General features: G+C 34.5%; 1 protein-coding gene across 2 annotated transcripts; it reads right to left on the bottom strand.

Annotated features, from left to right (window-relative positions):
* Positions 1–6207: 6207 nt before the first annotated feature.
* On the bottom strand, positions 6208–11971 carry LOC124835809 (uncharacterized). Of its 2 annotated transcripts, none has more exons than XM_047310808.2 (5): positions 11754–11971; positions 11571–11623; positions 7642–7806; positions 7350–7451; positions 6208–6551 (listed from the first exon to the last, which is right to left on the bottom strand). In XM_047310808.2, exons 1-5 carry the CDS (start codon positions 11899–11901, stop codon positions 6417–6419), a joined length of 603 nt encoding a protein of 200 aa, XP_047166764.1. In that variant the 5' UTR covers positions 11902–11971; the 3' UTR covers positions 6208–6416. The 2 variants fall into 2 exon arrangements, with proteins under 2 accessions (XP_047166764.1, XP_087958376.1); XM_088102250.1 differs by lacking the exons at positions 11571–11623; positions 11754–11971 and adding exons at positions 10286–10425; positions 11216–11564.
* Between the last annotated feature and the right edge of the window lie 3823 nt (positions 11972–15794).

Raw genomic sequence — 15794 nt, 5'->3', positions numbered from 1 at the left:
TTTAAAATTCGATTTTTCAGAAACGGACTTCTAATTGGTATTCTGGTTACCATTCACAAAAACAAAAATTAAAATTCGACTTCTCAAAAATTGAATTCTAGCCCTAAATCAAAACTGTGCTATATGTTATAATGCACAGTACGCTAATATAGGAAATTTTAAAATGAAACTGTACTTCTAAGGAAAAAAACTCGTGAGTACTCATTCCATTCATATATTTAATAATCAATATCGTTATAACATAAGCACAATGACATTCAAGACTTCTAAATCCACCACCAAAGACTCCGCAAATTCCGGTAAGAATAACAACAGTATGAAATTATAATATATATGTTGGGTAAACAATTTATTTTCGAATATCAAATTATTAATGGTACATGAGTAAAATTACATATGTATAATTTTTTATATAAAATTTCAGTTACAAACCAAAATTATCTGTTATTTCGAGGGCTTTCTGCCAGTAGTTTAAAAGTTGTTGCTTCAAGAGTGAAATTTGAGAGTGAAATTCAGTTGAGCTGTCTTCTCTGCTGTTTCCAAAGCACAATAGTTAGGTGCTCTTGGTCTTTACCCGTTACTTACATGTAAAGATAGGTCAATTGGTCACTTTAAATAATGATACTTTAACAACATTGTTTGACAACATATTAACATGGGTCACGTGTTAAAATGTGACTAGTCCATATGGAAATAAATTTAGAAAATGAGTAATGACGTGGAAACAGAATTGAGGGCAGGGTTTCAATTGAGGGGGGATTTCAATTTAACTTTTCAAAATTTGAATTTGAGACACTTTTGGAGAGATAAGTCAAGCTCAGGGAGAGAACCATGAAAATTTTAGAGAGAGAGAACACAAGCTCAGAGAGAGAATGTGAACCCTAGAGCGAAGCGAACGCGAACCCAAGCCGTCGTTCACGAAACCCACCCAGCAACTCATTTTCGTGTCTTTTCCGAGAAGCGTCACGGTCCACCGGAGTGTCGTCGTTCACGTGTTCGTTGTAATGTCCTCCGTCCCAGCCACCGAGAAGCGCTCGTCTTCATTGAAGCGTGGTCGGACTGTCGTTGTTGAAGTTGGTGGGACTGTCGCCGGTGCAGTCAACGTTGTAGGCGCCGCCTTTACGCGTGAAAGAACCATCGAAGTTGGAAACCGCCATTGGAAGTGCGTTTTGAAGGTTGGCTTCGTTCTTTTCGGTAATGCATTTATTGTGTTCATTTGGTATAATTTGTTCAAATTATTTTGGACATTTATGGGTTGTTGTGTTATTTCGGTTTTTTTCGTCGTATGGTTTACTTTGACATGAAGGTGTGTAGAACATTTTGTGGTTGATGTGGTTTTTGGTTGAAAAGTATGAATGTATTGGGTTTGTGGTTGATATTGGGCTATTCAGACTATGGTTTTGTATTATGTTTGGTTATTTCAATTGTTGTTGGGTTAAATAACATTATTTTATTGTTGGAATTTGTTTGTTGTAGATATGATTGTGGAGTAATTGTTTTGAAATTTATGGAGTTATGGGATGACATTGAGAAATATGAAGGCAACACAATGCCCACTTACACATCTGTAAGTTATAAAAATTTTAATATTTTGAAGCTTTGATAGAAATGGTGCATTTTATTGATATCTTGTGCACTATTGTCTTTGCAGGAGCAACTGCAACAGGTTAGGGAGAATTATGTTTGTAATTAGATTTTGAATGTGGACAATGCGTGGAGGGATGAAGTGTTGAAATATTTAGGCGCTCTGTAGATGTTGTTGAATATGGATTTTTGCAATGTTATTGATAGTTTGTTTAGAACTTTTTCAATGTATATTGATGAGGTCTGAATGTACATATTTGTTGGTCGAAAGCTTTAAAGAAATGTATTCGTCACATTTATTGTTAATAAAAAACATTAATCATAATGATCAATGTTTGTCCTTCAATCCCCACAAGATTTGGATGTGATTATTTCTGAAATGTTGTATGTACAGGGTTCGATTTAGAATAGACGATGTAAAAAAATTATGTTAATTCTCAAGTCCCCACTTATTTTGCCTTTGTTATTGGTGGTGTTTGTGCACCATGAGTTTTAGAAAGATTGGTTCCTTGGACATATAATTGTATATTTTAATAATTGTGTCCACGTCACTTTTAAGTTGAAAATATGTGTCATCTTCGTAGTTGACCTGTCTATGTAAAATCTTTGCCTAAAGTCTCCACTTATTTTGCCTTTGGTACCAGTGTTGTTTCTGCACCACGAGTTTTGCAAAGATTGGTTCCTTGATCATGGAATTGTATATAACTGGAATAATAATTGTGTCCACGTCACTTTTAACTTCAAAATATGTTCAGAAATAGATTAGGCACTCCAAAATGATTGTCATCTTCGTAGTTGACCTTCCTGTGCAAAACATTTGCCTGAAGTACCCATTTATTTTGTCTTTGGTACCAGTGTTGTTTGTGCAGCATGAGTTTTACTAAATATGGTTCCTTGGCCATGAACTTCTATATAAATGGTATAATAATTGGTTCCACATCACTTTTAAGTTGAAGAAATGATGCGAAATAAATTAGGCAGTTCAAAATGAGTGTCATCTTCGTAGTTGACCTGCTTGTGCAAAACCTTTGCCTAAAGTACCCACTTTTTTTTGCCTTTGTTACCACTGTTGTTTTTGCACCATGAGTTTTACTAAATATGGTTTCTTTGCGATGAAATTCTATATAAAGGGCATAATAATTGGTTCCACATTACTTATAAGTTTAAAAAATGATGAGAAATAAATTAGGCATTCCAAATGAGTGTCATCTTTTTAGTTGACCTGCATGTGTGCAAAACCTTTTCTTGAAGTACCCACTTATTTTGACTTTGCTACCATTGTTGTTTCTACACCATGAGTTTCACTAAATATGGTTCCTTGGCCATGAAATTCTATATAAATGACATAATACTTGGTTCCACATCACTTTTAAGTTGAAGAAATGATAAGAAATAAATTAGGCACTCCAAAATGAGTGTCATCTTCGTAGTTGACCTGCCTGTGCAAAAACCTTTTCCTGAAGTACCTACTTATTTTGCTTTTGCTACCACTATTATTTCTGCACCATGAGTTTTACTAAATACGGTCAATGGCGCCAATGAATAGACAATACTTTCGTCAATGATGGCACTCCGGCACTACGACGACGCTTTTCGAAAGAAGCACGAAAATGGGTGGGTGGGAGGGAAGTCCTTCTCTCTAGGGTTCGGGTTCTCTTTGGTACTCCGGCTGTGACTGCATGGGTGGGTGGGTTTCGTGAACAGTGACACTCCAGCGACGCTCTTGGGAATGGGCACGAAAAATGAGTGGGTGGGTAGGAGAGAAGAACTTTTCTCTAGAGTTCGCGTTCTCTCTTTGAGCTTGGCTTATCTCTCTAAAAGTGTCTCAAATTCAAATTCTGAAAAGTTAAATTGAAACCCCCTCAATTGAAACCCTACCCCTAATTCTGTTTCCACGTAATTACCCATTTTCTAAATTCATTTCCATGTGCCCGTGTCAAAATGTTGTCAAACAATGTTGTTAAAGTATCATTATCCTATTTATAATGCTACTTTTATGTCAATGAACTACCACACATTACTGTGATTATTAATTATCAAAGTGTAAATATTTGTCAAATTCAACTTAATAGAAATTTATACCTATTACATCAAACTCCTTGCCCATCCCCTGTATTATAAGATTGAGTTTGGGTCTTAGTTTCATCGTCAATTTAAATTTTCTTGAAATTTTTCAAAATTCTTTTTTTCTAATAATGGTTATAATATTTCAAGTTTTAGGGAAACACATATACATGTTGTTATACGTGTATTTTGCTACGGGAAAGATAAAGTAAAATCGAAGGAAGAAATCATACCATGAATAAAATAGTAAAAATAAGGTTTAAACCCTCATATGGTCCTCGTATTTGTAGGGGAATCTCAAGTGGGTCCTCGTTTTTTGAACTGTCAACATTTGATCTATATACTTGTAAAACTGAGCCAATTTTGTTCTCTCCATTAAGTTTTGACAGCCGGCGTTAAACGGTGATGACATGTTTATGCTGATGTGCATTGTTTGATTATGTGAAATTTTTATTTAAATTAAAGGATTATGACATGACAAAAATTGAATATGTAAACACCTACAATAATATCTAGCAAAGAGATAAATTAGTCACACTTGTATAGCTCTATGCTCCCCTATCTCCCTGCTTTTGAAAGAAAATAAGAATTTAAATTCATCCATGAAGAAACACCACGATTGTGCTTAGTAGTCTTGAAACCAATTTTGGATTCAAATCTTATAGAAGGATCGAGACAACATCTTGAAATTTGAAAACAGTAGAAGCCTCCCTGAACTAACGCCGAATTGGTTAATTCAAGAAATTTATTACACTTGTAGTTGGAGGAATCTGATTGCCATCAAAAATTTATTTATCATCTCAGTATTACATTAGTTAGTCAAATAGTTTCTCTAAAAAGAGAAAACAACGCTAATTAATTGTCAACAAAAGAATTCATATGCTCATTTATGATCTTGTATTAATAGTTAGAAGAAAAACAATGACGTTACATTTCTTTTACAAGTGACTAAAAATAGCAAACTGTGTTTAGTGGTGACTTTTAAAGTAGTTCAAAACATAATTTTTTTAATGTACAATAACATTATTTTTTAAATAAAGAATTTATTCCCCAAATGCTAAAATCATCTTATTAACAAGAAGTTAAAAAAATTACTTCACACATTTACTTCAAATAATACTTAATGCATACATATCCCAACAACAATGCGTTCTAAATGTCCTAAATTTATGCAGATAACATTATCTTCAACGCAATTCATTTACAACATATGGATTTCTTTGTGCTCTTTTTTATGTTTTCATGATTAATATGATTCAAGTCTTGTCTAAAGGTGCTTCTACGAGTCCTTCAATGTCTTAACTTCCATCTAATGAAATCAAACTTTGTTGATTTGCGTCTCAAACTAAAAGCAATTTGCTCTAAAGTACAAGATTGGCCTATGACTTCCATTGGAAGAATTCTTTTTCTTTTTTTTAGGTTTAAATTCAAGAATCATGATGTTTGAAGAACGGTTCTAGCTGCTAGTTATTCGAGCAGAATACTCGAGAAAAAGGATAGATGCAGAAGTTGTAGAAAGTATAAAATAAAATATTGATTTTCCATATCTTCCTATGCAGAGATTTTTTTTGCTCTAAAAACTACTATATGACAAAAAAGAATTTCAAAAGGTTAAGTTGCATAAAAGAACAAACAACCATGCCCCAAATACATGTTAGCTACGTCCTCCCCTGTGTATCCATATGATGGTTATTTGAAGAGAATCTCAAATCATATATATCTTTAATTTTTACTTAAAAAAATAAAGTACAAAATAAATCTAGCATAAGGATAATCTCAAGAGATATATTAGTTTCACAAATTCTTGGCTTCTCATCAATAAATGCATAATCACAACAAACCCAGTCATGGCGATGAAGAACACGAAGAATCGAGGAGTGATTGCCACCGACAAAGCTCTAACCGCGACTGACAGCAAGGCCCATGGCCTGACTGGATGAAGAACGCGAAGTGATTAATGGTCTTCGAATTCCAATCCCTAATTCCATTTTCAATTCACTCTTTCTCTGACCCTTTTCAATCCCTAATCTATTATTTTAACATAAACCATTTCAATTTTACCATGTCATAATCCTTTAATTGAAATAAAAATTCCACATAATCAAACAATGCACATCAGCATAAACACGTCATCACCGTTTAACGCCGTCGGTCTAACGGAGAGGACAAAATTAACTCAATTTTACAAGTATATAAACTATATTTTGACAGTTCAAAAAACAAAGACCCACTTAAGATTCTCCTACAAATACGAAGACTATCCGAGAATTTAAACCTAAAAATAAACTATAATAAATTAAGATAAAAAGATATATTTAAGACAAATAATTATTCTTTCTAATAGGAGTTTTACTCCATCGACCTTCCCTAAAATCATTTTCTACGATTCAGCCTCAACACATGGCACTATTCTAAAATGGTTAGTTGGAACATAAACACCTATATTGGTCTTCGTCCATCAAAACGGTGCTGCTACGGTAGCCGAGTGTAATAATAATAATAATAATAATATTTTTTAATAAAAACGACATTGCATTTCTAAGATAAATGTAATAAACGTACATCAAAAATAAAATAGGGTTTTATATATATTCTCTATACAAACAAACTGAGTATCCCCATCTCCCACACAACTAAAACAAGAGGGGCAGCTTTATAGGCAATAAATTTACATATATCACTAAATTTTACTATTATATGTCTTTTAAAAAGACACCAATCTATTATTTATCAACAAATGATGCCTACAAATATATACTTCTGCGTGTTCATGATGTAGCGTTAAGGAAATGAGATAATGCCTTGTCAGTATCATTATCATACATAACCAAGGCTTCAGCAACGGCGGTTGACGAAAATCCCATTTCACGCAGAGGGGTATAGCTGTTGACAAATTCTGGAATCTTCAAAATGAATAGCGCATATGTCAGTAAATTAGTTAAGATATTGCGATACATCTTCTGTCACCTAGTCCTAGTTAGGGAAATGGCAATGAAAAAGTATGAAATAAGTTCCAAAATATCTAACAAAATGTAGGAAATAAGTTCCAAAATATCTAACAAAATGTAGGAAATAAGTTCCAAAATATCTAACAAAGGACTTCATCAGGGAAATGCTCCAAACAACCCTTCATGCACAGAAAGGTCTTTCCTTCAATTACATATGAATGATGGTTTAAGTTTATTTGAACCAGAGGAAAAGCCAAGAGTGACAAGTAGAAAAGCCCAAATAGAACATGGTCAAAACTAATAGTCTACTCTCACTAAACTTTTTGAGATCTCTTCCATTGAAGCATAAAGCACATCATGAGCATTTAACAATTGTAAATAAAAGTAAGCATATACGGTCCCCATCCTGACACCGGAAGGGGAGGTCAGATACAGAAGGCAAACATATCAGCAAGACATAAGCAAAGTTATAACCATTTAATTGACAACTTTTATCAATACTGTACACGAAAAGCTCACAATTTCACATAAGATCAGTAGGTTCACAGAAAATATTTGAAGAACCTCTATTATAAAGAGAAGTTCACAATAAAGAATTTGGCATATTATTTGATAAGCACGATCAACAGAAAAAAAAAAAGACACCTGGCATATTTTATAGCTCAGATTTAGATATACATTATGGTCATATTTTTCAGCAGAGCTGCCTCTTTAACAGTAAATCCATAGATAATATAAGGATAAAGAACATACCTTGGTTGGATTGTCACCATAATTTGCAACAGCAATGGGAACAGCCTCTCGGTTGAGCCCCATGGCAATATATTTGCTCACAATGGGATCTGAAACAGAAACCTGTAAAGAAATTAATGTTTGAGAATTAGAAACAGCCAAAGATATGTTTTGGAATGAAAAAACGCTTACCACCAAACATATCATGGACTAGAAAATAATAATGCTGTAAATTGGAGAACAAATAATTAACACAAGCTACATTTGCAGTGCAACACCATAAATTGGAATTTACTATAAATCAAGAAGTTACCTTTGGCGAGGCTGATTCCATAACCTTAGTTTGAAGATTTTCCATTCCAAACTTGCTCCAATTTGGTTTTTCCTTATTTGCCTCGGAGAGGACTTTTCTCTCCAATCCAAAATCAAACTGGAAGTTGCTACGTTGAATATCTCCAGAATGTGGTAACAAATGGGGCTACATTACAACATTGAAAAAACCAGAACTGTCAAAAGTGCCCAAGCCACTGATAGAGAGCTTGCATCCTTTTATACATAGCAAGGGACAGTACAAAAGCAATGAAATTTAAGTAATAAAAAAGGTTCTTATCAGCTAGCCAAACAAGTATAAAAATTTATAAACAATGTATTTAAAATCACAAATTAAACAGTTGAATTGTCTTGTTTTGCCATTTCACGATTCTTGTGGGAGTTTGTACACAAGCAGAATCAGTATTCTGTGGAATCAGAAATATCCTCATGTAATATGATGGGGCCCAAATGGGCCCAGTGAGCCTCTAGCCATTGAAGTGAAGCACAATTCAAGATGGGGAAGGGTATATGAGAGAAAGAAGAGTCGGGGAAATGACATGGTCTGATTAGAAGAGCGGTTAGTTAGAGGAGAAAGAGAGGAGAAATGTTTTCTTATTTTTAGTATTAGCTGTGGAGAGAAGGGAATGGGTGGTTCTTTGCAATTTGTTGAACAGAGAACCTTGTTGGTTACTCTAGAGGAGCCTAGATCTAAGCAGTAGGATTGGTTATCTTGTATTTTCTTATTTTGCAAATAAATCTTAGAGTTGTCTTATATTTCATTTACCTATTCTCTTCTGTTGCTTGTTTTGTGGTGTGAATATATATCAATTGGTTCATGAGTTGTTAGCAGTAGGGCATATACGTCCCATCCAAAGTGCTTTCTCCAGCCTGGTGATATTGGTGAAGAAAAAGAATAACCAGTGGAGAATGTATGTAGACTATCGAGAAAATAAAGCCACTATTCCTGACAAATTTCTCATATAGCTTATTGAGGAACTCTTGGATGAATTACATGTTGCAAGGTATTTCTCAAAACCGGACATAAAATCAGGATATCGCCTGGTTAGAATGAGGGATGAAGATATACACAAGACAATGTTTTGGACTCACGAGGTCATTACGAGTATCATGTAATGCCTTTTGGGCTCATGAACACAACCTCAACATTTTAATCTCTCATGAATGAGGTTTTGGGGGACTTGCTCAGAAAAGAAGCCTTGGTGTTTTTTCTATGACATTCTTGTCTATAGCAAGGGATAGGAAGAACCCTTGCAACAATTTATAAGGGGCTTGAAATTCTGAGACATAGGTTATATGCCAACTGGTACAAGTGTAGTTTTGGCTTGGAGAAGGTGGAGTATCTAGGTCACATAATCTTTATTCAGAGTTACGGTTGATCTAGCAAAAGTCAGCAGTGTAGTGCTACTGCTACATTCTTCCATTCAATAGCGTGGGCTTTATTCATCACTTCCCGAAAGATTTTTTGTTTTAGACAATTTAAATTATGCTCTGATCACCCCATTAGAAAATTCTCACCAATACTGTTCATCCAACCCCTGAATAACTATCAAATCATTAAAATTGAGTGATGAATTCATTTACAGATTTCTCCTATTTAAGAGCCACCACTGACTCAAAAGCATCTCCCATCAAGACTGGTTGAACCTTTGGATGAGTGCGTTGTTGAAACTAGTCCAAAATTGGTTTGGATTGCATATTTCCCCCCACTGAAACTACGATAAAGCAAATCCTTCTATTTCCACTATAACAACCTCCATTTTCTCCTCTTCTTGCACTCCTTTCAATCAGAGATATCTTTCCACTTTACCCATCCCCCCATAGCATTCTCTCCCTCAAAAACTGGAATATCCACTCCCTCAAAAACTACAACCACAAATGAAATCCTTTGATACACAATAGTTACTCCACTCACACTTTTTCCGCTTCTCTCTTTCACGAATCTTTCAACAATCTTTTCCAACTATGCCACGTGTGAATCCTGTTGTGAAAGATGGTATTCCAAATTCAATTCCATTTGGGTCAATCTTGCTTCAAAAATTGTCTGGCAACTAAAGCCCGTTTCCTAAAGTCCCCTCCGATGATTCCACTCATGACTCCATCATTCTTGTACTCGTCATGTGTAGTAACCCACAAAGCCCAGATTGAGCTCTGATAGTTTATATAAACTAGACAGAAAACTCAAAAGAGGAATGAAACACTCAAGAAGGAAATTGAGAATTTTTGTATGGAACTTTCAATTATACAAAAAAAGTTCACAAAGCACTACTGGTACTTTGAGGATCCAGTAACCTCAAACTAGCCAACTATTTTTCATATGCCTCCAAAACCAGAAAATACACATATATACAAGCTATAACAAAATAAATACTAACAGACTTTTGCAAGTTGTTTGAATTTAAATCAATTAGATGTATTTTCCTTCACCCTTATTCTCTTCCTTCATAAACCTTTGTAATAGGAGGTTGTATCCTAACATGAGGTCTTCGGTTTACCTTTAGGGTGACCCAGATATCAAATTTTAGTTTTCTAACGTTAGGGTGTTTGAGATTTTCCGTTTAAGTATTTTGCACAGGTTGCCTTTGAGGTTTCCTTTTTCTCCCCTATCACTTCCTCTTTATGCATACCATCATGAGTTCAAGTGTTGGGGCTGCTACTTCATGGTCGGGAAATTCTACTACAACAGCCAACTGAAATTGTGCCTCCTCGAAAAATTTGCATTCTAAAATAGTGGCAAAAATGCTCCTGGAAGTGGGACTGATGTGGCCTGAAAGTATGGCATATATGTTAAAAGAGATGCCAGAAAATTTTCATGTAAATTTTGTCATGTGATCATAATCAGAGGGTTTTACTGCTTGAAGCATCACTTGGCAAGACCCAAAAAGGATGGTGGTGTTTATAAATGTGTTACTAATGAAGTGAGAAAAGAACTCAATGTTTGATGAGGAGGATATAAAATTAGTGAAAATGTTTTATGATGTTTTGGGTTTGTAGAATAAATTAGTTAAGAGTTCAAGCATTAGTGACAAGGATGTAACAATTGAAAAATATATCGGAGGTCAAGTCATCTAAGTAACGTTTATTTATTATAGGTTACTACTTCCTGCTGGTTTAAGTTATATTGCGTTTTCACTTATGATGTATTATGACTTGGTTTTCTTCCTATGATTCAAAACATCTGATGTAACCTCTTCGTGATCCTAAGTACAATCTCAAGTTTGACAACCATGATATAAATAACATACAATCAATTGCTGTAGCTAACTGCTATCCGCCATAATAAATCTTACAATAGCCATCTCCTAAGCCAATCTTCCAAATATTCTTAAACATTTCAAAGCAAAGCAACAAACAAAAATTAGACAACCAAAGACGAAACAAGTTCAGCAACCCAGTCATCGAGATTCCAGATAGGGAAAAAACGAAAAATCTGAACAAATTAAACTCCCACAGCAGCTATTGTTAATAGGAATTGCAGCATAAGGAACGAACCAATTAACTAAGGAAATAATATTAACACGACAAAGCAAAAGGAGTGGCAACAAAACTTCACTTACGAAGAAAGCGTCCAAACGGGGCAATCATGACGAAAACAAGGTCTGAATGTGCATCGCAGAGAAAATGATTGGTGTTCACGCACAAGTGCAGAATGATTGGTGTTCACGCACAAGCATCGAGGACCCAATATAAAAAAGTCAAGTATTCTACAATTTCCAGTTAGACGTATGTTTTGAAAAGCATCTTTTCTGGAGAACAGTAGCTTATTTATTAAAAGCCCTCTCAGCACATTCGATAAAAAAAAATCACGTTATTTTTCACCAAAAATAATTAACCAACATACAGAATCTTAAATTTAACAACCTAATCTCGGCAAATGTTTCATATCCGAATCTCAATTTCAGCAAAACTCACCGGCGGAGTGATCCTATATTCTGGCTTTATAAAAACTCTAATACCCAATCCCGCTGCAGATTAAAAACAGAAAAAGCCAACACATCCAATCAATAGAATGAATTTTAGTATTCAATGCATGTAATAAACTCTCTTATTTCTCTGATTGGAAATATTGAAAGATGGGAGAGAGTTGTAACTTACGAGAAGAGGAAGGAGGAGAAGAGTGGTGCGGGTGGGAGGGGCGTGCGGCGGCGTGGCCGTGAGAGGCGATCTTAGGGTACATTTGGTGGGAGGATGGAGAAGATGAAGAGTTGTAGAGTGGAGGTTCGGTCCTGAAATCGTAGTCCATCACCTACGGGAAAACGATTTAATTTTCTGGAAGCGTAACGTGAGCCAAGTGATCAGTCAAATAGTTGGCAACACCGCGTAGGACAGAAAAATACCCAAACCATTAATCCTTCTTGAATGGAAAATGTTATTTGTACAACAAAAGTTTGACACAATTTTGACAACGGCGACGTGGCAGCTGTGCATTGGCTCAGTGAACCGGGGTGAGGGGTATTTTGGGTTTTTTCTGGTTTGTTTTCAATTCGCTGAGCCAATGCACAGCTGCCACGTCGCCGTTGTCAAAATTGTGTCAAACTTTTGTTGTCCAAATAACATTTTCCTGATTGAATAGCATTTTAATCATGACAAATTCTAAATAACTATTTTATAAATGAATAATGATTTGTTCACAACCTCTTTTAATTAACAGCTAAGTAAAAGTTTCTTCTTAAACAATAAAATATTCTTTCGAATATTATCAGTATCAGTACTAAATTTTCCATTAATAATTTCAAAATTATTAAAATATTGAGTAAAAGAATAAGACTTAACCAAAAGTAAATAAAATTTAAAATACTAAAATAGAAAATTTGAAAACGAAAAAAAAATAACAAAGAAATAAATTTGATAGAGATTAAGAAATATTTGGAGCTTCACAAGAAAAAGTATTTTGCTTTTCTTATAGGCTAAGTTATTGATAAGTAAGAATTTTTTATGTTGTGTTGCTACTTATCTACTTTCAATTGTCTTTTAAATTTGGGTTAAATATGTTTTTAGTCCTTAAACTAGTGGTCGTTTCTGGTTTTAGTCCCTCTTTCAAAATAAGGTACAATTTGGTCCTCATTCTTTTCGAAACTTTGGTTTTAGTCCTCGAAAACTAACGCCGTTAAAAATGTGCTGATGTGTCTAACGGTACACTGACACAATTTTTTTTCTTGCGTTGAGTCAGTCTTTCTCACCTTTTCTCCCTCGTCTCTCCCTCGTCTCTCCCTCATCTCTTCCTTCCATCTTCCACCCAACCTCCCCACCCTCTGCAAAAAGGGATACCCTTTCCCTCTCCTTCGAGTTCTAAGACTGCCGCCACCCACGAAGCTAACCGCTGTTGCCTCTGCCAAACCGGCCTGAAGCGACGCTGGAGGGATGTTAAAGGATTTGGTGAGATGGGTGTCCATGGCCCTCCCTTGTTGGACTGAGAATGTTTGCAGTTGTGCTAAGATTGTGTTGAAAACGATGATGTACGAGAAAATGGGAATAACCGATAGCAATATCTTCACTTTGCTCAACTTGCCCAACACTGCATAATCTCCATGCGCTTTCCTTTGTGTTTGTCCCCTCTTGGACTCTGATACAAGCCTTGTCCAAGAACCTAATCAAACGTAGTGCGTGTATAAAATTTATTATAAAATTGATCAGCAAAGATGCATGTACTGCAGAAATTTGGATGAAGAGTTTGAATCTTGAGGTTTATAAAGCTATTTTGTGCGAAAAAATTATCCGTATTTCTCTCTGTAAGTGAAAAAAAAAATACAAGAAAGTATTTCATTAAACATTCTTAATCTGCAGACATTGCTAACAACGTCTAACTGATTATCCAACTGCACTTTTAAGTTGCATTATCTCTTCTAAATCCTTTGCTTTAGCCTCCCTCTCTGCATACTGTCTCTGACATTCTTCAAATAATTTTGCATCCATTTCTATGAACATTTTCTGAACGTCAGCCTGGTTCCAATGACTTTGGATATTTTTCTCCAATGCTTCGAATATGATTGGTAATACTACAGTCCTGTTTTGGGCAATTAAGCTGACAATGTGCTCATTATTCCACAAAAAGAGAGTTCGTTCTGCAACCTGCATTACCAGGTATGCTTAAGTATAGGGTTCAGAAGGATTATATAAAGCTAAAAGCATCAATAGACCAAGAATTACAAAACAAAAAATAAATAGAGATTCAAAGCACTCAGGATTCTCACTTCCGTATTTTGATTATGACTGGAAAGATAAGATTTGTAAGAGATGATTACAGAATCAAATCAAACAAATAATTTAAAAAAAGAAACATGAAGACATTGTGGATCCTGTAATGATAAAAGACCATAATTATAGCACCTTAGTGGAAGAAATCATGGAAAGTAATTAACATTTAGCTTGAACTTTGGAGGCAGACCAAATGTTTCTATTTTAAATATTTGGGATCTGTAATACAAATGAGGAGGGTGAACCCTAGCACAATAATAAAGCTGTACCTTGGTGACCAATTAGTCATGGGCTCAATAAAAAAGTTGGGTTTTTAAAGAGATAACCTCAGATAAAGGTGGGAGGTGATACCTATGGGGAGGTTGGGTGGAAGATGGAAGGAAGAGACGAGGGAGAGAGAGGGAGAAAAGGTTCAACGCAAGAAAAAAAATTGTGTTAGTGTACCGTTAGACACATCAACACATTTTTAACGGTGTTAGTTTTCGAGGACTAAAACCAAAGTTTCGAAAAGGATAAGGACCAAATTGTACCTTATTTTGAAAGAGGGACTAAAACCAGAAACGACCAATAGTTTAGGGACTAAAAACATATTTAACCCTTTAAATTTCCAAAATACTCAGTTTGGTCAACGTCGTGAGAAATAAATTAGAAGCTCAATTTATTTTTCTTTTTCATAAACACTTCATTCAACCATAATGTTATAGTTTCATATATGACTTGCAAGAAAAAGGTACATCAAAGTGAATAAAAAACAAAAAACGAATACAAACATATACAGAAAATGAATACTTGCAATTTGGTTCTAGAAGATGGGGATTGATTAAACCCTGTAAATATTTTTAACCTTTTGTTCATATATAGAAAATACAATAGTAAGTAAAAACAATAAATACACAAACATAATTTATATTGGTTCATCTAAGATTAAGGTTATGTCCAATCTATTAAGTATTATGTTTACATTTTCTTAATCAAATATATCAATTTGATTATAATGAGTATATAGACTTTTTCAAATCATGAGTATCAACATTTATAAGTATATCAAGTATTAATCTCTCCATGTCTCATAAGTATAAATCTTTTCAAGTATCTTACAAGTGTCAACTTCTTTGGGTATTACATGTTTAGCCTCTTCAAGTATATCTCCTTAATCTCATGATGAGTGTATATTTATACTGTCATTTAGCCTTTCGGTTTCTTAATTGCTTTTTGTGCTTAAAATGTTATTTTAATTGGGATTTATTTTAAGATAGTTAAATGAGCTTCAGATATAAAAATATTTTAAAAATAGTTTTAGTTGCATAAATGTTCTTTTGGTACTCTGAAGTGGTTTGGTGCAGCTAAAGTTAAGTTTAAGTTCATGGATGAAATAATATACAACAAATCAAGAGCTAAAATTTGTTCTCCTTTCATCTAAGAGTAGCCAAGAGCTAAAAGAAGAAATGATAGACCTCACTACAAATGAGAGTAAGTTCTTCTGAAGGGAAGTTTAGTATGAAGAAAAGGTTGAAATACTCTTGAGTGAAAAGAGAAAAAAAGAGATAGAAAGAAGGAGGGAAGAGAAACTCAAACTTTCGAACAAAGAGTTGAGAGAGATATTAAAGAAAGAGCAAGAGCAAGAAGCTAAGAACAAACAATATAAAAGAAGACTCAAAGAAGAAAGAGAAAAAAAGGAGAAAGAAATAAGAGAGATAGAGGAGGAGGAAAAAAGAAACTAGTATGAAAAGAAAAGGATAAGACAAAGAAATGAGAAAGAAAAGAGGGAAAAAGAAGAGATTGAGAGAAGAGAAGAAGAGGAAGTGTTACTAAAGGCACTTACCACTCCCTCAATAATTGTTGAAACCAAAATGATATAGGAAGTATTCCAATCTTTGAACTTTTCTCAATTTATCATTAAATCATCTCTCATATTTCCAACATTTTCACTTTCCATTATTT

This window comes from Vigna umbellata, chromosome 1 (assembly GCF_029865625.1).
Source record: "Vigna umbellata cultivar VRB3 chromosome 1, Vumbellata_1.0, whole genome shotgun sequence".
Taxonomy (NCBI): Eukaryota; Viridiplantae; Streptophyta; class Magnoliopsida; order Fabales; family Fabaceae; genus Vigna; species Vigna umbellata.
Note: the sequence above shows the minus strand (reverse complement) of the source record. Positions and strands in the feature narration are given on the sequence as shown.

What these genes read in the sequence shown, in the direction of transcription:
- LOC124835809 (XM_047310808.2), bottom strand. Translation starts at nt 11,901, where the DNA reads ATGGACTACGATTTCAGGACCGAACCTCCACTCTACAACTCTTCATCT. An exon ending in TGGAATCAGCCTCGCCAAAG is followed by an intron (nt 7,452 to 7,641) that starts GTAACTTCTTGA and finishes ATTTCTTTACAG; the next exon opens with GTTTCTGTTTCAGATCCCAT. An exon ending in ATGGTGACAATCCAACCAAG is followed by an intron (nt 6,552 to 7,349) that starts GTATGTTCTTTA and finishes TTCATTTTGAAG; the next exon opens with ATTCCAGAATTTGTCAACAG.